Consider the following 22464-nt stretch of genomic DNA (forward strand, 5'->3'; position numbering starts at 1 on the left):
AGCAACTTTGTGTGTTGATCAACTGTGATATACTAGGCTCTTCTCATATTTATATATTAATTAATCTAACTATCAAAGATAATTAGTATTATATCATTATATTAATGATATACATGTATGTATATCATTAATATAATGATCTAAGACAATTCCAAAAGACTCATGATGGAAAATCCAGGGAAAAAACTATGGAGTCTGAATGCATATCAAAGCACACTATTTTCACTTTTTTGTTGTATTTTCTCTCATGGTTTTTCCCTTTTATTCTGATTCTTCTTTCACAACATGACTAGCGTGGAAATGTGTTTAATATGATTGTACATGTATAACCTGTATTGGATTGCATGACCTCTTTGGAAGGGGGCAGAAGAGGGGGAGAGGGAAGGAGGGTGAAAGAAATTTGGAACACAAAGTCATCTAAAAGTGAATATTGAAAACTATCTTTACATGTAATTGGAAAAAATAAAATACTATTAAGTGAGGGGAAAAAAACAACAAAAATAATTATTTTGCTGAAATGAATTCATTTCCATAAATACCAATAAAATATTAACTTTTCAGTTGATAAGATAAATAGATAAAATTTGGGGCATAAGGGCCAGTTCTAGCCAAAATATAAAACTTGAACTCGACCTGCACTGTTTGGTCACCTTTATTAAGGGAATTGTCATGTTTAATTAAGGTTAATTTAAGATGGGCTACAGTGAGAAATCTTCAGTGGTTTCCCATTACCTACTATATACAAATTAGGTGACTGACTACTGACAGTCAAGGCCTCTAAAATATAGTCCCAATATCTGTGTACCTTGATCATATATCACTTCTCAAAATTCTATATTCTAATCAAACTAGAAAACTTTTAAATCTCTCATTCTTGCCCTACCCACATGGAAGGCCATGTCAATGTCCACATTGCTCTTCTGATTGGAACAGATATCACCTTCCCTTTTCTAAGTTCCCTACCACCCAACCCCAACATATTCCCAAATTCAGCTCTTTCTTCCTTTAAAAATCCACCTCAGATACCTCCTCCTTCATGAAGCTGGCCACCATCTCCAAGATAAAAGTATCCCTTCCAAAAAGCAGAGACTGTCATTTTCTTATGAGAATCTCTAAGATCTTCCCAAGCTGTGCCTTGATAGTTGGTGCTTAATGTTGACTGGATTTGAACTGACTCTATCAGTGGGGGCAAAAGGCCTCAGCTGAGGGAAAGGAGGACTAAGGAAACAGAAGAAACTGAGCTAGCTGGTCAGAGAGAGGTGGCTTATTGGTTTTATACTTGAAATCCTAAGAGAAGGTTTTATACATGAAGTCCTAGGAGAATAGTTAAGGAGCCTGGAAGCCCTAAATTGCAAACAGAAACTGAAAAGGGATGGTGAACTACCCTCAGCACAAAGAAAACTTTTAAACCACCTTGAGTTTACTCAGCCCTCCCACTAAGTTCTCCCTATTTATGGCATCCTCTCAATTCCGCAGAATAACAAGGGGAATGTGGGCAGACATAGCAGGGGCACCTCTCTCACAAAACACACTGTTTCATTCAACTAAAAATTCTTAAGCATTGACCACATACAAAGTATATTGCTAGGAACCATGTAGGATGCAAAAGACCAAGGCATGACCAGCTGCAACTTGTGATACTTGAGGTAGGCCAGGTCTCAGTTCTAGGGTCCTTTTATCAGATGTCTCTTCCTTCTTCCTGCATAGAGGAAGGCCCCTTCCTAACCCCTCCTTCTAATTTGTTTAATATGACTCCTCCAGCAGTCCCAGGAGCACAATGAGTGACACAGATGACACCTTATTTATTAAGGAAGAATAGAGAGAAAAAAATGGGGTAAATGCAGAAAAGGTAGCAGTTTTTATGGGGACAGAAGAAACACATTTCCTTCTCCCTAAGGCCCTGTACCAAGAGAGTATAGAAAATGTCCAGAACAGCATGTGGAAACTACGAAGTTTTTAGATGGTAAATGTCCTCTAGGCACAGGAGAATGCTAGCTCCACAACAACGACTGAACTGCTCCTCTCTCTTGAATGCCTGGGGACCCTGGACAGGAGAGCAGGATGGGAGGCATGCTCTTTGAAGGATGGAATCCTAAGGTTCACCTCAACAGGCCTGCAGGAGACAAAAGAGTCATTACAGGATACAGGCTATACAAGCAGCATCTTTTTTTCTCCAAGGGGGAGGGAAGCCTGATGATTCCTTGGAGGCAGAGTCCCTATGAATCCTTCTTATGCCCTTAAATCACTACTCAAAGAGATTTAACCATTTTTTTTTTATTAAGACAGATTTTTTCTCTTCTGTCCCCTGGAATCCTGAGAATGTCTCTGAAAACTCTGATCCCAAAGAGAAGGGATCTTGCCTAAAGCAGGACTTCTGCTGAATCATGGGGACAGTTGGAGAATGGTACTAGAAACTTCTTGTAGCAATAGGGTAAAATATCACAGATTCTACCACTCCCCCTCTCATCCTAAGGAACTGGGGATGTCCCAATTAGAGAGCAAAAGAGTCTAGTACGAGAGAGACAGAACCAAAGTAACACTCATTCCTATAGTCTGTGAGCTCAGGGATGGAGAATTATGAGCTTTGGCCAAAAAGGAAAAGGGATATTACCTGCAGGCTGAGGCCCAGTGTGTCCTGAGGAGGCAGAGGAAGAATGAGAAAGAGAAAAATACAAGATCATAAACAGTCAGAAATCCTTATTGTGGGGAGGACTTCTACCATAGAGTCAGGATGCTCATCTAGTACCCCAATATGAAGGATCCTAAACTTTAACTGCATTATGTCTGAGGGATTCTCATTGGAACAAAGGGGAAGAGAAAGTTCAGGGATGTAAAAGTCTGAAGAGTTTCCTCTCTGTCAGGACCAGCATTTGGCTCTCACTATGTCCCTCAGTCACTGAAACCTCCTACTCCAGGATGACTTTGGTTGGGGAAATACTGATCCCAATGTTTACCACTCCTGGGCTTTGCATCTGACCTCCTGGGATAAGTTCCCTCTCTGGGGTGAGGGGCATGAGCTTGGGCCAGAGACAGAGCCCGTTGAACAGTGGAGATGGATCTTCCCTCATGGCCTGAGTTCTATGGAGCCAAATTCTCTCACTACATGCTCCTCACCTTTCTTGTTCTTCAGGTGGATAATCAGTCCTACACTGAGGAAGATCAGCCCCAGGACATAGCCTCCAATTCCACTCAGCAGTTTGCTCTGGGCAGATTCAGACTGTGCCCCTGCAGAGATCATGCCTTGGAGTCATCACTTTTCAGTCATCTCCATCCCACCTTCAACCAGTGCCCTAAAAGCTCAGAGCCCAGTCTGGTTTGAGGGGAACTAAGAAATGGAGAGGTAAGCAGGGGAAGAAGCCTGGATTCCAGCTCCAACTCCATCTGAGTGAGAAATGGAAGGAAAAATGCTGAGGGACTTCAGGGTTGGGAGAAGGGAGAATGTCTGCTTTTTTGAGGACATTTCCCATTCCTTGACTTCCAGAGACATATGTGAATTCCCAGAGGTAAAAATGATCTATCTCCTAGGGTAAGGGATAGTCAAGGGAATTTGGGATCTCCAGGACAGGACTGTCTAAGATTCTGCAAGTTCCTCCTGCTGAGGAATACGTGTTTCCACAAAGCACCAGGGTTCTGTGAATGCTAGCTCAATGCTGCAGTCAGGAAGCTATGCTGGGAGAGCGAGGAGGATGCATATAATCCAAGGCATAGAAAGGGGGTCTGTGGGAACATTCACTGAAGGACCTCCAGAGATATGGGCCTTCCTGTCCTGGGGTTACAGGGAGGGGACAGGTTGGGGACAGGGTAAGGGAGTTGGCTGTCACTCCATTCCACACTGATGGGGCTCTGTAGGCTGGCATGCTCCACACTGCTGATGTAGACATCTCTGCTCTGGGGAGTCATTTCCAACATGACCAGGGTCTGGTAGGTCCAGTCTCCATGTTGTATCACACCCGTGGACACAACCCCAGCTGTCTCCTCCTGCCCATTCTTGAACCAGGTGACTTTGATCTTGCTTGGATAGAAGCCAGTGACAGAGCAGACCAGTAGGTGCTGCAGGGCATCTGTCTTGGAGGGGGAGATGGTCACTCTGGGCTGGACTGAGAGGGTGAGAGAGACAAAGTGTCAGGAGAGGGAGATACTCCTACCTTGTGATAAGGGTCTCTTTGGCTGTGTGGCCTTGAAGACCTCTCCCAGAGGTGCCCAGCACAGGCTCGGAGGTGCTCTCCCTTGTCCAGGGTGGGGGTTGAGGTCCTCCAGGTTCCCATCGTCCCCATCTGGACTGTCCAGTCTGCACAGGGTCCCCTCGGCCCTGGCTTTGATCCAGACCCTTTGGGAGGTCCTGTCTGGGGTGGGGTAGAGGGAGGGAGGCTGCGGGGCAGATGGGGCGGGGATCCAGCCTTCTCGGGGTCAGCTCAGGACGCATCTTCAGATCTGGGGTCACCCTCTCTCGGTCCCGACCCTGAAGTTAGGGGGTGAGGGTCGGGGTCACTCACCTCTTCTGTCCACCATGAAAGGCTTGCCAATGTCGTAGCTGTATCTGCACAGCGTGTCTACGGCTGCTTGATTTTGCTCCAGCATCTCCTCCAGACTGTTCCAGTACTCAGCCTGACTCCGCCCCAGCTCCATCACCTCCAGGAACTTCCCCACGTTGCTGTCAAAGCGGAGAAATTTCTGGTCATCGTAGACTATCTAACCACAAAGCGCACCTGTTCCATGCCGTGGGTGAAATAACACTCAGCCTTGTTCTGATACACGAAATTCTCTACGAACGGACCCGGAGCAGCGTCAGCCCCTGGCAAAGTGACCAACCGTGGCCCCCAGTGACCAGGCCAGGACCACCCACCTGCAGTGCCTGACGGGTCATCTGCATGGCCTCGGTCTCTGAGCTGTTTACTCCAACCTCCCCCTCCAGCCTCAGAGTCAGGGAAAAGGTCACTGGTTCGGCCCTCCCTGGGACAGTGAAGCCATGCCCTTGCTCTCCCCTCCCCTTCTACCTTGGAGGATTGGGTCTGGAGGCTCAGAAATGCAGCTGTATTCCTACAAAGATGATCCCAGAAACAGGTAACTTGTGGCTTCCTGCTTCTGGCCCTACCAAAGACACACACACATATACATATTCCCTTCACATATACATGTACACACAATACATATCCACACAACCCTAGCATAGACATACACACATACTCACTCTTACACACAATCAGTACATGTAGAGAAGGTGGGAATGGAAAGTGAGGGCGGTGCCCAAAATTTATGTCTTAGAGACACAGACACAATTAGGGCAAGAGGAGGAGCTGAACTCCTTCTGAAGGGATGCTTGGGTGCATGTGCTTGAAACCCAATTCTAAAATCGCATTTCTCTTTAAAAATCACATTTCTCTTTAACCTCAAAACACTATCTCAGGCAGTCTCCCTCCAGCTCAAGGACAACCTGCTCCATATCTCCCTTCCTTCCACAGTAGCCAGCTGCACCTATACAATTTATCACTTAGAGCCAGCTGTATAATGACTGAACTAGCTGTGCACTGGGTCATAACGACATTTATTTAATGACTGACCAATCGTATGTATCCTATACTTGGATATATGTGTACTCCCTTTCCATTAATTTTGTCTAACAAGACATTGATGAGAGAAGTCTGATTTTCCCTAGTCAGCCCTGACCATTGGTTGAATTAGTAATGTTTCAGGACTAAAACCGCACCTCCATGTAACCCTGCCTTGGGCTATTGCCAATGAATTTTGGGTAAAAAAACTGAGCAGTAGATACCAAAAGTGCATGTTCCTTTAATAATCAACCACTCCTTAACCACTCCCTAATCTCACCCCAAAACACCTAGTTAGCATACTTGGCACAAGTTTTACTATAGAATAATCTATATAAACTTTATAACGCCTTTAAATTGCAGGGTACTTAAGAACTTTTGCCCACTGAGAGGCGTAATGATACACTTTTTTGCCCACTTAAGATTGCTTGAGTCCAGTGAATTCTTTCCAGACTTGGTTGCCAGGGATTTCTAGTGGTTCCTGCATTTTTCCTGACCCTCATCACTTCCCCCTTCAGGGAAATCCCTGTCTTTATTCTCCTCCTGCCTGATCCCTCTCCTGAAGAGAGCTGCCCCTCCCAGGCCATCAAGAGCTCAGTCTTTTCCAAGATCTTCCTCCTGCATGAACCAAGCCCCCTACTCCCCACAACACCCTTACAACTGTAATCTGAGCAACTTGCCCTTATCTCCCAGTACAACTACACTGGCCAATAAATGTCCTTCACGTTGATACAACTGCCCTACCCCAACTTCTTCTTTGCTACTTGAAAATTTTCCTAGTTAACCAACCCAACTTCAGGTTCACCTAGTCCATTTCTCCACTTTTACACAGGATGGAACTGAGGAACAGCCTGTTGAAAGGACTTATGCAAAGACACTAGACTAGTCAGTATCACAGCTGGGAATGTAACACAAGTCCTCTGACTTCAGTTATCTTTTCCTTAAAATCGCTTTGCTTAATAACTTCCAGTCAATATCCCACATTGATAGAAAAATCAATGAAGAGTTTAAAAAAGAAAAATAAACAAAATTCAAGGAACGTCATAATCAATGAGTGACTAGTGCAATCTAGGGCTAGTGCTCAAGAAAAGGCACTTTTAACCCAGGTGACATCATTAAGTCCCTACTATGTGCAAAATATATTTTAAGCCCTGGAAATACAAAAAATACCGCAAAGAACCCATTCATTTCTTTATTACAAACCAAAATGGGGAAAAAGACCTCTAGATAACAATAATACAAAAAAAAAATTAAGGAAGGCAGGCAAAGAAGAGGAATGGACAAATTTGTAAGAGAAATTTGAGGAAAATCACTTTATTTGTCTAGAAGCTGAGATTTTGGATGTGGAGTGGGCTGGGCTGAAATATTTGGAAGAAGAATCCAAGATTGACTGGAAACCAGAAATTTGGGGAAATTCCCTACTCCCAAAAGGCTATATATTCTAGGATCCTGGACAGGTCTGTTCCTTCCTCCTTGCACCCCAGTTTCTTTTCAAAGTTTCCACATCTCATTTAGATTGGAACTATGTCAATGCTCTTTGACCAGAAAGAATAGTTCAGGTAAGGAAATAGGACACATATAGACAGGGAGAGAACTGGGCAAGGGGATCTTCATACTCATCTTTGGCTGCCCCTCACCTGGTAGGACTAGTATACTCCAGGTACAAGGACAATGAGTATAGAGTGAATCCCCATTAGATGTATTCAAAAGAGAATAATACGAAGGATTCTGAGGAAAGAGAGAGAAAGCACTATAACCTGGAGAGATCAAGGAAGTTTTCATGGAGAATGAGATATTTGAGCTGTTCCTTGAAGGAAGTCAGGGCTCAGAAGGCAGAGATGAAGAGGGCATATATTCTAAGGATGCAGAGCAGAGAGATGAGGGTTAAATTCTGGGAAAATCTGGTTGAATATTTCAACTAGAATAAGTGTTCAAAGGACAGTAAAATAAACTTGAGAGTTGGGTTGGGCTTTAAATGTCAGATTGAGGAATTGGGAATTGATCCTAGTGATAAAGAGAAGCCACATAAGATTGGTGGGAAGACTAGGAATATTTTTTTTGACATTGGTGTGAACAATGGATTGAAAAGAGAAATCCGCAGGACAGGGCTTACCTGAGCATTGAGAAAGTCACAGATGATGTAGTGCAGGTGAGAGGAATTTTCTCAAGGGAACCTCCTCAGTCCTCAGTCCCCTCAGTCCCACTATCTTGTTCATGGCCACAGAAACACAGATTGATGCCAGACTAGCCTGAGGATGGTTTCTTTGGAACTCTGACATAGCTCCCTGTTCAACCATCTACCCCTGTTTTTTCTGGAGGAGGCCTGCCCATTCTCACCAGTAGCCTCTATTCCACAATAAGAGTAATTTTCCACCTTCTTTTTGGGAGACTGAGGACCCCATTCCCTATATGGGAGACCCAGGGAACAGTATTGCTGCTCTTACGTGGGATGTCCCTGGCCCAAGATGCAGAAAGACTGAACAGCATTGAAGTCATTAACAGACCAATCTTCCAGTAACCAGCAAAGATCCAAACATCAAGCATGTTAGAGATAAACAGGAAGCAAGGGAATGAGCACACAGCAAGATGGATGGTCTTTAAGCCAATCAATAGGACTTAGCACTTCACTTGTTGGAGAGAAAGACTAGACTGGTATCTTTAAGTCCTCTGACATTGAAAAGTGATTAAAAGAAGAACCAATAACCTTTAAAAGCTGAGTTGTGTCATCTGTCTCCAGGCGGCAAGTTGTTGTAAAGGGACTGCTAGAACACTTTTCTTGGCAGAAGAAACAAGTGCCCTAGATCTAAGCCCTTACAGCCTCCTAAATGTACTTGCTTCCTCATTTGTCCCTTGCTTTTCTCCTATCTTCAGCCTCTCTTCTTTTGCCTTTAAAATACATCCCATTAGAACATGAATTCTTTGAGAGCATAATTGTATCTTCAGCCCTTCACACAATGTTTTTCTTACTGAATGTTTTATTCAATCTTTCAAAAATATACAGATTTATAATAATAATGTTTTACATTCATTTAATGTTTTCAGATTAGAAGTGCTTTGCTTATAGATACATCTCAACAATTCAAAGGTACTAGGAGAATTTTAGCATAAGTATTCTATATATGGCCGGGAGATACTGGTTCAAAATTCTGGAATCACAGATCTTCTTGACCTCTCAACTATCTGGGATTTCTCTTCTTGATTATCCATCTGTATGACTTTAATCTGTTACTCTGAGTTCCTAGAGCTAGACACAGAGCTGCATTTACTCTTTTTTCCTGATAGAAGCTCCCTTAGCTTATATTCATCTGATGCTGAGGAGAAAGAATCAGGGCAATTGTCTTGGGTAGTCAAATATCACTGGATATAAATGAGTAATGAAGTGTGGTTGCAGATGTCTCTAGATGCTCACATCTGAGCTGATAGTAAATTTTCAAGGTTTACTGAAGAACAATTTGAAAAATCCTTACACAAGAAAGGAAACACCCCTCATGATATACTGAAACATCTATTTCCACATAAGTGACTTGACATCTTTAAAATGTTGCCTTCTGAGAAACGTAAATACACAAAGGAATAAAAGATGAAAAGGAGTTACTGTGAGGTAGACAGTGTTGCAAGTCCTTAAAAAGATGGTATTACTATCTTGTTTCCTGAAGAACCTGTATGTGGATCAAGAAGCAATAGGTAGAACCAAACATGGAAGAACTGATTGGTTTAAGATTGGAAAAGTAGTATGACAAGGCTATATGTTGTCACCTTATTTATTTGCATTATATGCAGAAGACATCATGCAAAATACTGGGCTGGATGATTAAAACTCAAATTAAGGTTTCTGGGAGTAATATTAACAGTTTCACATATTAAGAGACTACCATTCTAATGACAGAAAGTAAAAAGGAATTAAGAAGTCTTTTGATAAGAATGAAAGAGGAGAGTATAAAAGCTGGCTTGAAGCATTACAAAACAAAACAAAGCTTTACAAAAACAAAACGCCTAAGATCTTGGCAATTAGTACAGCCACTTTCTGGCAAATGGAGAGAAAAAAATGAAAGTAGTCGATTTTATATTCATGGACTCAAAGATCACTGTAGATAGTGATACAGCCATGAAATTAAAAGACATTGCACCTTGTAAAGAAAACAACGGCAAATCTGGACAGCATACTAAAAGGCAACAACAAAATCCATATAGACAAAGCTATGGTTTTTCTATTAGCAGTGCATGGCTTTGAAAGCTGCACTACCAATAAAGCTGAGCACCACAGGATCTATATTTTTGAACTGTGGTTCTGGAGAAGACTTTTGAGAGTCCTTTGGACAGCATGGAGATCAAATAAGTCAATATTTAAAGGAACTAATTCAGGCTATTTACTGGAAGGTCAAATACTGAAGCTGAAGCTTAAATATTTTGGCCATCTAATGAGACAATGGGACTCATAGACTTTTCATCTAATGAGAAGAAGAGAGCCTGATGCTGGGAAAGACTAAAGAAGACAAAAGGAAAAGGAGATGGCAGGGATGAGACAGATGGATGGTATCCTGGAAACTGTTAACATGAACTTGGATACACAGTGGAGGATTAAAGGGTCTAGTATTGTATGGTCCATGGAGTCATGATAGAATCACCAATAACAACAACAATTTCATTCATTCATCTGTAGAGAAACTAATGGTTTTGCATTGTCTAGAAAGTAGCAGAGAAAAGCAATGGTTCTTTGAGGGTGATGAATGGGGAAAGTAAGGCAAAGTTCACAATCTCTTTTTATCTTCTTCCATTCTTTTCAACCCTAATAATGGTTACAGAATGTAAGACGCATCAAGAGTATCTGTGAAATAACATCCATCCTAGGATCATCAAATTATAAATTTAGCACAATGAGGCATCTTAGAGGTTAGCTAGTTCAACTCCTTAATTTTAATGATAACGGAGACTCGGAAAGGGTGTGACTGACCAAAGGTCACCCAAATCACATTGAAACCCAGGTCTTCTGATCACAACTCCTATGCTACTTCCACTTCACCACAAAGCTTCCAATAGGAGCCTTACTAAACTACTTTGCTGTTTACTAAAGTGGAACCCAGGACGAGGAGGTTGAGAAAACTAGATTTATTTGACTAAAACTCAGATGCAAATTAAAGTAGTTGGACTAATCTATAGAAACAGCAGAGTCAATGGAAGTAGTGTATTAATCTGGGTTATTTTGTGTGTTGTTTTTAATTATTTTTAAATTTATGGAATAAAGTAAGCATTTCCATAACACAGTACAACAAAATAGCTTATTGCTCATGAATTGCTGATCTGCTTTGCACAACTTGCTATTTCTTTCAAATGTACAACAAAATTATAAAGTAAATGGTTTTTTTATTGTCATTTCTTTATCTGGATGCAGATAACACCTTTCTTCAAATGTACTGTATAGTTAATAATTAATTAGAATTAATCAATCAATTAATTTAAAATAATTAATTAAAATATAGTTAAATAAATTATTTGCTCATTCTTTTTTTTAAATTTTTTTTAAATTTATTTATTTAACTTTTAACATTCATTTTCACAAAATTTTGGGTTTCAAATTTTCTCCCCATTTGTCCCCTCCCCCCACCCCCAAACACCAAGCATTCTAATTGCCCCTATCACCAATCTGCCCTCTCTTCTATCATCCCTCCCTTCCCTTGTCCCAATCTTCTCTTTTGTCCTGTAGGGCCAGATAACTTTCTATACCCCATTGCCTGTATTTCTTATTTCCTAGTAGCAAGTATCTGCTCATTCTTAAAACAATATTGCTGTTACTGTAATACAAGGTTCTCTCGATTCTGCTCATTTTGCTCTTTGTTATTTTGTGTACATCCTTCCATGTTTTTCTAAAATCATTGAGCTCATCATTTTTCTAGCACAGTAGTATCCCATCACAATCATATGCCACAACTTGTTTATTCATTTCTCAGTTGATGGGTATCCCTTCAATTTCCATTTCTTTGTCACCACAAAAGGAGATACCATAAACCTTTTTTGACATATAGGTTCTTTCCCTTTTTCCTTAATTATCTTTGGAAATAGACCAAATAGTGGTATTGATGGGTCATTTCTGAAAATATCAGTCTAGCTGTGACTGGTCATAATTCTAGATAATATGCTTAAGACCATAGCTCTATCCTGCAAAAAAAAAAAAAAAAGGCTGAATAGAAGTTCCTGATCTTCCAGTAGATGGTAGCATAGAGAAGCAGATAGGCTGAACAGCTAAATAATATCCAAGGAGAACAGTGTTCTACACACTTACAGTATATTTGCAGCTCTTTAGTATCGCAACTGTTTATGTTTACTTTGATTGAATATGTCTCCTGCATGTATGCCCATCTTATAAGTCCTGCTCACATGTGTCCCTTATATGGATGTCTCTCTATGGATGTTCACTAGTCATAGTTATCTCTTGCACTTACCCTTCTCTACTGAAAATGTGGCAGCCAGGCCTTAGTAAATATGAGAATATTTCTGTGTCATTTATTTTTAAAATTAATTAATTAATTAAGTTTTAGTTTTCAACATTCATTTCCACAAGATATTGAGTTCCAAATTTTCTCTCCATCAGGATTCCCCCTACCGAAAGACAGCATGAATTATGATTACCCCTTCCTCCAATCTGCCCTCCCTTTAGTCACACCACTCCCTTCTCTTATCCCCATCCCCTCTCTTTTCTTGTAGGGAAAAATAGATTTCTAAATCTCATTGCCTGTATGTTTTATTTCCCAGTTGCAAACAATTTTTAACATTTTATTTTTTAATATAATTGATTTATGTTTTCTATTTTCAACAATCACTTCCATAAGTCTTCAATTTTCTCCCCCTTCTCTCTCCTCCCTCCCCTAGAGAGCATAGGATCTTGTATGGATTTTACACATACATTCTTATTAAACACATTTTCATATTAGTCATATCACATAGAAGAATTAAAACGAATGGGAGAAATCATGAGAAAAACCAAAGCAAAACATAACACAAGAGAAAATAGTCTGCTTCATTCTGTGTTCAGATTCCATAGTTCTTTCTTCAATATGGATGATCTTTTGCCTCAAAAATTCTTTGGGAATGTTTTAGGTCCTTGCATTGCTGTGAACAGCTTAATTTATCAGAAACAGTTCTCACACATTGTGGTTGTAACTGTGTATAATGTTCTCTAGGTTCTGCAAATTTCACTCAGCATCAATTGATATGTCATTCCAGGTTTTTCGAAAGTCAGACTGTTCATCATTTCTTATAGCACAGTAGTATTCCATTACATTCATTTACCACAATTTGATCAGCAGTTCCTCAAACGATGGGCATTCCATCAATTTCCAGTTCTTGGCCACCACAGAAAGAACTGCTATAAATATTTTTGTACATGTGGTCTGTTTTCCCATTTTTATGATCTCTTTGGGATATAGCCCTAGAAGTGATATTGCTGGGTCAAAGGAAATGTACATTTTTGTAGCCCTTTGAGCATAGTGCCAAATTGCTCTCCAGAATGGCTGGATCAGCTCACAGCTCCACTGACAATGAGTTAGTGTTCCAGCTCTCCCACATCTTCTCCAACATTTCTCATCTTCCTGTTTTGTCGTGTTAGCCAATCTGATATGTGTAATGTGGTACCTCATAGGTGTTTTGAATTGCATCTCTCTAATCAATAATTTCTTCCTCTGAAAACTGACTTGTATTCTTGTAAATTTGATTCAGTTATCTGTATATTTTAGAAATGAAACCTTTATCACAGACACTAGTGATAAAAACTCTTTCCCATTTTTCTGCCTCCTTCATAATTTTGATTGCATTGGAGTTGTTTGTGCAAAACCTTTTCAATTAAATTTAATCAAAATTATCCATTTTGCACTTTATAATGGTCTCTATCTTTTGTTTGGTCAAAAATTTCTCCATTCTCTATAAATCTGACAAATACACTATCCCTTGCTTCCCTAAGTTGTCTATAGTATCAGCCTTTATATCTAGATCATGTACTCATTTGAGCTTTATTCTTGTATACAGTGTCAGACATTGGTCTATGTCCAGTTTCCACCACACTATTATCCAGTTTTCCTAGCAATTTTTGTGAAACAGTGAGTTCTTATCCCAGAAGCTGGGGTCCTTGGGTTTATAAAATAGTAGACTCCTATATTGATTGACTGCTGTGTCTTGAGTACCTAACCTATTTCACTGATCTATTTCCTAGATAGTACCTAGTGGTTTTGATGATTCTTGCTTTATAGTACAATTTGAGATCTGGTAGGGCTAGGTCGTGTTCCTTAGCACTTCTTTTCATTAATTCCTGTGATAGTCAGGACCTTTTGTTCTTCCAGATGAATTTTGATATTATTTTTTCTGGTTCTAGAAAATAAGTTTCTGGTAGTTTAATTGGTATGGCACTGAATAAGTAAATTAATTTAGGTAGAAGTATCATTTTTATTATCTTAGCTTGGCCTACCCATGAGCAACTGATAGTTTTTCAATTACTTAGATCTGACTTTATTTGTGGGAAAAGTGTTTTGTAATTCTGTTCATATAGTCCCTGGGTTTGTTTTGGCAGGTATACACTCAAATATTTTATAGTGTCTTTAAACGGGATTTCTCTTTATATCTCTTGCTGTTAAGTTTTCTCAGTAATACATATAAATTCAGATGCTTTAAGTGGGTTTATTTTGTAACCTGCAATTTTGCCAAAATTGTTTATTATTTCAAGTAGTTTTTTACTTGATTCTCTAGGATTCTCTAAGTATATCATGATATCATCTACAAAGAGTGATAACTTAGTTTCTTCTTTGCCTATTCTAATTCTTTCAATTTATTTTTTTTTAATTTTTTAATATATAAATTTTTTTTCTTTTAGGGTGCTCTGAGTGTTAAGGGGGTGTTTGTACTTCTGTCCTTGCTATAGCTTCAGAGCAAAATACCCTTTGGTAAAAACTGATTGAGATTAATTAGTTAAAAAGAACTTGTGCATAATCATTGCTGGTTAACAGTAGGGAGGGGAGAAAACATAAAAGAAAACGGGCTTTACTCAAACCTCCAGGGATAATCTTTTTTTAATATGGAAAAGCCAGTTTCCATTTAATATTAACCTTGAACTCTACCACTTCCAAATTAAATGGAAATTAAAATAAGGTAGCCCTAAATAAGTTGTGAAAAGAAGACAGCAAGTAAGAGGAAGCAACATTGGAAGATTTATATCCTAAAACCTGGCCCACAACTTCCATTGGATTCATTTTGGTTAGAGCCAAGCTTGAGTCTTCAGTTCTGCTCACTTAATCCGCAGCAGAGAATGGAAGACATTGTCTTGTTTACTGTATTGCAGGCTCTGATACTCGTTGTCAGCCATCCTCATGGAAGGAGATGGCTTTTGAATCAAGAAGATCCTGCTCTATTCATAGCCAAAAACTCTCTGATTGGTCCTTCTGCACTTGAATTATTCTAATAACCATTTTATTGGACACCCTGCTTCACGGAAACAAATCAATCCTCCATATAGCTACCAAAATGATTTTCTTGGTTTTTGAAATGGATCTCTGCTTCTGGGTCATAGGGGGCTCTATCCCACTTTTCTTGTGCTGAACACTTGAGGCTTTGTGTCTTGTGGCCTCTGGTTCTTTCAGCTAGAAGCTAGAATGCTGCACCTTACCTAGTACTGAGGTGGCTGGTGTGTGCCAAGGTCAGGTGAAGGCTCTCTGAGTTTCCCTGGGTTACCCTGAAGCTCACTGTGTGAGGTGTAGGGGAGTGGTGGTCTGGTCACAGGAGGTCTACTTCTCCCCTGAGCTAGAGCACAGGCAGGGTCAGTGGCAGGTGAAGCCCCCTCTGTGCTGGTGTCTGCCTAATTTCGCTGCTAAGGCAGACCTGGAGTTCTGGTGTTGGCATTTATGGGCTCCACACCCCTGGGGCTCTGGATCTGCACTTGGTTTACTAAAGTAGATCTATCTGGGACATCTCTGGTCCTGCATGATCCCTGTCAGCCACAGCAAGTGGGACTCTCCTTGATGATCTTCCTAGCCTCATGAGTTAAGAGGCTTTGGCTGATCTCACTGTTCCAGTATTTTTCCTAGGGAAGTATTCTGGGGAGTTTTTCAAGGTCAACAAGGGAGGCATGAGAGCACTTACAGTTACTCTGCCATCTTGGCTCCTGGAAGTTCAAATAGGTGAGTTTCAAACTTTTAATCTGCAGGCTGATCACTTTAGGAGTGGCTGCTGCTGTTATCAGGTGTCTTACACTTCTGTCTCACTCAATTCTTCTAGACTCCTGTCCTGCGCTGATATGTTTGAGAATCCGCACTATTGCTTCTGCTTCAATCCGCACCAGTGGTTCCTGCTCTGCTCCTTAACATTGATGTTTAAACTTTGAGTTACACTTTCTGTCCCTGCCCCCCTCCCCACCCATTCCCCCTGAGAAGTCAAGCCATTAGTTGTAGGTTGTACATGTATAGTCATTCAAAAACGTTCCATAACAGTCATATTGTGAAAGACTAACTATATTTTCCTCCATCCTATCCTGATCCCCATTTATTCTATTCTCTTCTTTGAACCTTTCTCTCCTCAAAAACACTTTCTTTTAATTACCCCCTCTTCCCATTTGCCCTCTCTTCTATCATCCCCCAACCCCCCACTTATCCACTTCCCTACTACTTTCCTGCAGTGTAAGATAGATTTTCATACCAAATTAAATCTGCATTTTATTCCCTCCTTAATCCAAACATGATGAGAGTAAGGTTCATTTTTTCCCCTCTCACCTCTCCCCTCTTCCCCTCCTTGAAAAAACTTTGTCTTACCTCTTTTATGTGAGAGATAATTTACCCCATTCTATTTCTTCCTTTCTCCATCTCCAAATATATTCTTCTCTCAGCCCATAATTTTGTTTTTTAGATATCATCCCTTCATATTCAATTCATCCTGTTTTCTCTGTCTATATGCATATAATCCCTCCAACTACCCTGATACTGAGAAAAGCCTCAAGAGCTACAAATATTATGTTTCCATGTGGGAATGTAAACAGTTCAACTTCAGTAAGTCTCTTATGATTTCTCTTTTCTTTTTCCCCTTTCGTTCTTCTCTTGATTCTTGTGGTTGAAAGTCAAATTTTCTGTTCTGCTGTAATCTTTTCACAAAAATGGTTGAAAGTTTTCTATTTCATTGGATGCTTAAAATATTTTCTCCTTGATCTGGGACCTCTAGAATTTGGCTATAATATTCCTAGGAGTTTTCCTTTTGTAATCTCTTTCAGGAGGCAATTGGTGGATTCTTTCAATTTGTATTTTACCCTCTGGTTCTAGAACATCAGGGCAGTTTTCTTTGAAAATTATCAAAAAAAAAAAAAAAGAGCACAGACACAATCTTTCAAGATGGTGTTTATGCTCTCTCTCTCTTTTTTTTTTTTTTTGATCATGGCTTTCAGGTAGTCTAATAATTTTTAAGTTGTCTCTCCTGGATCTATTTTCCAGGTCGGTTGTTTTTGTTTTTTTTTTTCCAATGAGATATTTCACATTATCTACTCTATTTTTATTCTTTTGGTTTTGTTTTATAATTTTTTGATTTTTCATAAGTTGTTAACTTCCATCTGGTCCATTCTAATCTTTAAGGAATTATTTTCTTCAGTGAGCTTTTGGACCTCCTTTTTCATCTGGCCAATTCTGCTTTTTAAGTCATTCTCCTCCTCATTGGCTTTTTGGATCTCTTTTGCCATTTGAGTTAGTCTATTTTTTAAGGTGTCATTTTCTTCAGCACTCTTTTGGGTCTCCTTTAGCAAGCAGTTGACTAATTTTTTATGATTTTCTTGCATCACTCATTTTTCTTCCCAATTTTTGCTCTCCTCTTACTTGACTTTCAAAATCCTTTTTGAACTCTTCCAAGGTCTGTGACCAATTCACACTTTTTTCTTGGAGTCCTTTGATGTAACAGCTTTGATTTTGATGTCTTCTGTTTGTATATTTTGGTTTTCCTTGTCACCAAAGTAAGATTCTATAGTCTGATTCTTTCCCCCAGTTTTTTCTCATATCCCCAGCTATTAACTTGACTTCTGAGCTCCTTGTCAAGGTAGTTTTCTGCTTGCAGTTGGGTGGGGGGTGGTCCTGTGAGCCACTCTATCCACAATCTGGGACCAGAGATCCAGAAACACACTGCCACTGCCCCTTCTTTGGCTGCCATTCATTCCTCTACCCCTTCTCCATGCCATCCTAGGGTTGGGTCTGGACCATTCTACTCTCCCACATAGGTCTGACAAGTTTTTTCCACTGACCTTCCAATTTGTCTTCAGCATTTTGGGGTTGTGAAGTCTGGAAACTTCCACAGGTGCCAGAGATTCAGTCCCCCCAAGGCCTGCTCAGGTCCCATTTGTGCCAGTGTGACCCATGCTGGATGGCACTCTGCTCTCAGCATGGTATCATGAACACTTTCTGTTGATCTTCTAGGTGGTCTTGTGCTGGATATTTGCTTCACTCCATCATTCTCTGGGTTCTGCAGCTCTAGAATTTGTTTAAGGGAGTTTTTTACAGGTACTTGGCTGGGTTTGGGAGAAGAACTCTAGCAAGTCCTGGATTTTACTCTGCCATCTTGGTATCTTGACCACCCCACACTCAGTCCATTGTCACTTAATTTACATTCTTTTAAATTAAAAGCCTTTGCTTTAAGCTAATAGAAACACTTTTGTGTAATAGTAAAAACACTGGATTTGAATAAGACATTGTCATTCCAACACTAGTCACCTTTGGCAAGTCATTTCATCTTTCTGGGACTCAGTTTCTGACTCTTTAAAAGGAGAGGCTTGCACTAAATTGTTTTTTATCTCTTAATCTATTATTCTGATGTTTTCCTTCTGGTTAACCTAGCAAAAGCAAATATATTAATGGGGGCAAATATTTTGATCAGTGCTTTTAAGTGGATGCTGGCACACAGACTTCCTAGAAGCACATATGTGAGGGTTGATCAAGCTGATACATTCCATTTTTCTTGCTTTCTTCCCTTCTTCTTTCCTTCTTTTCCTCCCTCCCTCCTTCCCACCTTCCTTCCTTCCTTCCTTCCTTCCTTCCTTCCTTCCTTCCTTCCTTCCTTCCTTCCTTCCTTCCTTCCTTTGAAACTGTTGGACTTAAAATCTAGAAAGAATGAGTTTAAATCTCATCTTTGATATCGGTTGTGTAATACTTGGATACTCATTCTACCTATAATATGGTTCTACTCATAATAAGGTTGTTTGGAGAATAAATTTAGTAATGAGTGAATGAATGAAAAAGAACTTAATCAATGCTTCCCATGTGCCAAGCATTGTGCTAAGTGCTAGGGAAACAAACAGAAGTAGCAAGACAGTCCCTGGTTACAAGGAGCTCCTATATTTCTTAGAGGGGACAACATATAAGCGAGTTCAGCTGCAGCAAAATGACAGTATTGGGGATCTGGAGGGTAAAGAGGCAAGACAGATGGTAAGACCTAGAGGACCTTATGAATCAGTGACAGGACAAATGATGAAGTCTGGTGGTTCTTGAAACTGTTTTGCAAGCACACAGTATTATATAAATGCCAGTTATTTTTCTTCTTCTCATGACACCCTCTGTCCTCAAGTTAAACACCCACAGGTACTTCAACTGCTCTGTGTATAATGTAGTCTACACTCTATTCACTGTTTTCGTCATCTTCTTCTGGATGTGTGCCAGCTTGCCGATGCACTTCCCTAAATGAGACTACACAACTGAGCACAATATTTGATATATGGTCCCACCAGGACAGAGAATAATGGGTATATCACTTCCCTCATTTGAGTATTAACTTGCTTCAAAACAACATTTGGTAAATGCCTGCTGTGGTGAGAGTATTTTGATAAGCACTGGGAGAGATACAAAATTTCATTTTATTTGTTCCCACTTAACAGTATTTTATTTTTTACATTTACATGTAAATTTATATGTAATCTTAATTACATGTAAAGGCAGTTTACACCACTCACTTCTTTAAGATGTTGAATTCCAAATTTTTTTCTCCTTCTCTCCCTTCCTATACCCTCCCCAAGATGGCAAACAATGTAATATAGACCATACATGTACAATCATGTCAAACACACTTCTGCATTAGTCAGGTTGTGAAAGAAGAATCAGAATAAAAGGCAAAAAACAAGAGAAAGAAGAAAAGGGAAAATAACATGCTTTGATCTGTCTTCAGAGTTCATAATTCTTTCTCTGGAAGTGGCCAATGTAGCTCTCTACAGATTTTTCACTTTTCCTAGCACTCTTCCTTCCTCCTTCTGTAGAGAAAGACTGATTCAATATTTTGGAATGAGAGGGAGCTCAGGTCTCCCATTTTTTCTTCTTCTAAAGCCCCAATATCCAGTTTAGCTATAATCACATCTCTTAGTTTGGATATATGGTCTGTGACTGCCCAGGTGAGGCTAAGAAATACACTATCTCTCTATGTCTATGTTTGCTCCCATTCTTCCCCAAGATACAATTCCCAGATTCCATACAATTCTACTACAGAGATGGGTAAATCCCTCTAAGAGCAATGCAGCTACATAGTAACTGTGAATAGCCTGGGTCCTTCCACATTCAAACCCAGAGAGCTTCAGAACATTCTCCTCACATCTTAGGGACCTGGGATGACTGATCCTGATAGTTTCTCTCTGGAGGAAGCTTAGACTACCCCAAAACTCTTTTTATTCCACTGTTTTTATGACATACATTTTAGTTATTCTGTTCTCATTCTGATATTTTCTGAATCTGAAATCTGTATTCCTGGAATAGGGGATTAATACTTTACACAGTAGCAGTGCATGAGAAAGATAAGGGGCACAGACCTCTGTAGTGGATAGGGAACCCTCTAGACTGTGATAGGAGCACCTACAAAATCAGTCTAAACCTCTCAGAGAAAGATATCTCCCACCCACCCCCAGTTTTGGGGGTTTTGCATCCTTCTACTCCATTAGCAATAACTGTATTTCTGGCTAAACCATTCTATACTTACTTGAGGTGTCTCTGCCTTTAGCTACAGGTAGACTCAGATCCAAGAGGGTCCCTACTGGAACAAGAACCAGCACACACACCATCCTGGGGATTCAGAGAGAGTGAGAGAACAAGAGAAATAGTTGTCAGAAGCGTCCCCATCCAGTAAAAGCTGATGTTAATGTCTCAGAAAATAAAAACCATGAGATTGTACAGATTTCCCTGCGAGTGATTGGGCAGTTATGTGGGGGGAAAGAACCAGTCAGTATTGGACTTCTGGGCATCATTTGTCTCCAGGCAGAAGGTATTTTGAAGATTCTAGTAGGATTTAATTTCAGTCACTTCAGTAGGTACTTTTTAAAAATACCTACTCTGTGCTTCAGTGTTTCCTGAGCTAATGCTTCTGTTGAGTGTTGTGAAGAATCTAATGTCTCCCTTTAAAATTACTCTTGGAAAGCACTTCTTCTAATATAAGACTGAAAAGCATTCTTTATCAAGTATATTTATTGAAACTCTCTAGCTCTGAGACCTGGTATAGAATGGGAGGTTAAGAGAATCATTTCTCCTGGGAACGATAATTTTTATATCCACCTCTAACCCTACTAACAGTCAACTTGATCACACTCCTGGTGTGTGTGTGTGTGTGTGTGTGTGTGTGTGTGTGTGTGTGTGTGTGTGTGTGTGTGTGTGTGTGTGTGATTGGTGAGATGGATTATCTGTGGATCTTGGGGAAGGAACAATTCTGAGGTTATTCTGGAGACTTCTTGTCTATTATTTCAGAGCCACTCCAGTGCTATACACAATCTTGGCAGCAAAGGTAACCCTATGGTTGCTTCTTCCTGGGCCTTTCCTCTTATGGGAGGAGGTACTCCATAATCCAGGTCTTGCTCTATTCTTTTCCCAGTTTCAACAAAGCTTTCTTACCCTATTTCTTTGTGATCAATTCAACTTCAAATTACTATACACTGATGTGAATAGCTGTCAGCGGTCTAATGTATTCTACTTTTCACAGGTATTTGTGTTTTCCAGGAAATTCAGAAATTATTCACCTAACCCAATAGAGTAAATCTTTAGTATTGAAGTTTCAGACCCTGGGACAATCGTCATGATTGGGAAGGTGGGTGCCTTTCATTAATCCTTTTTTACCAAATGGTTATCAGTTTACAAATCCTATAAGAAAGATTAAGGTTGGCTTTCCTCAGTGAAAATTCTTTTCTAGTATATTGGGAGTAGGAAGAGAGGCACCACTACTCCAGAGAGAAAATCCTTCAAATGATTCTTTAGTTTAGCCTACTTTGGTTGGCTGAGAGCCCAGAAAGCGCACTGTGTCTCCCTATAATATGATGGTATACTTGGGGAACTCTGGAGAATCAACTGAAAACCTAGTTGAAATAATTAACACCAAACATCTACCAACTTTCTCGAAGGCAGAACTAAACTTGATCTGGAACTTTTTGTCCAGCAGAGCATTAATTTCCTACCTGGAATGAGGCTAGAGCTGTCAGGTCATTTGTTCTTTCATATTTCTTCCCCTCCCTTGTTCTCTTTAGGGACAGAGTGAAGAGCGGTGTTAGGAGAGTATAAACAGCCTAGTGGGATGAGAAATAGGGGTTGCTTGTAACACCCACGTTCCTTCAGCACCCCTGCAGTCCTTACAGAGCAAAACCTTGCTTCGCAGCTCCACCTGGTGGCTATGAGAATGAAATTTGTCTGAGTTTTATATTTATCATTCTTTGGATTTCTTTTTCTGCTTGGAAGCTTAGATATGAGATTTTTTAAAAACAATTTCTTCTTTTTCTTAGAAAGCAAAAGTATAATTTGCTATTGCTGAATGCATTTAAAACCTGTTCACTGTAGAATTCTAATTTTAATTTTTACAAATTATATTAATGCATTTTTTCTTTACAGTTTGAGTTTATATCTGACTATAAGCAATTTTCTTTTCAATTTTGCATTGGTTTGATTCTTTCCCCTCTAAATTTGATAGA

At 39.9% G+C, this 22464-nt stretch overlaps 1 protein-coding gene across 1 annotated transcript; it reads right to left on the reverse strand.

The window, feature by feature from the left end:
• Positions 1-264: 264 nt before the first annotated feature.
• On the reverse strand, positions 265-22102 carry LOC140525903 (HLA class II histocompatibility antigen, DR beta 4 chain-like). Its single transcript, XM_072641675.1, has 7 exons — positions 21958-22102; positions 20499-20581; positions 4494-4651; positions 3822-4097; positions 3115-3225; positions 2612-2635; positions 265-2113 (listed from the first exon to the last, which is right to left on the reverse strand). Exons 3-7 carry the CDS (start codon positions 4624-4626, stop codon positions 2100-2102), a joined length of 558 nt encoding a protein of 185 aa, XP_072497776.1. The 5' UTR covers positions 4627-4651; positions 20499-20581; positions 21958-22102; the 3' UTR covers positions 265-2099.
• Between the last annotated feature and the right edge of the window lie 362 nt (positions 22103-22464).

This window comes from Notamacropus eugenii, chromosome 2 (assembly GCF_028372415.1).
Source record: "Notamacropus eugenii isolate mMacEug1 chromosome 2, mMacEug1.pri_v2, whole genome shotgun sequence".
NCBI lineage: Eukaryota > Metazoa > Chordata > Mammalia > Diprotodontia > Macropodidae > Notamacropus > Notamacropus eugenii.

Coding starts and splice junctions, on each gene's coding strand:
- LOC140525903 (XM_072641675.1), bottom strand. CDS start 4,626: ATGGAGCTGGGGCGGAGTCAGGCTGAGTACTGGAACAGTCTGGAGGAG. Junction 4,098..4,493: donor TTTCATGGTGGACAGAAGAG/GTGAGTGACCCC, acceptor TCACCCTCTCAG/TCCAGCCCAGAGTGACCATC. Junction 3,226..3,821: donor CCCCATCAGTGTGGAATGGA/GTGACAGCCAAC, acceptor TGATCTCTGCAG/GGGCACAGTCTGAATCTGCC.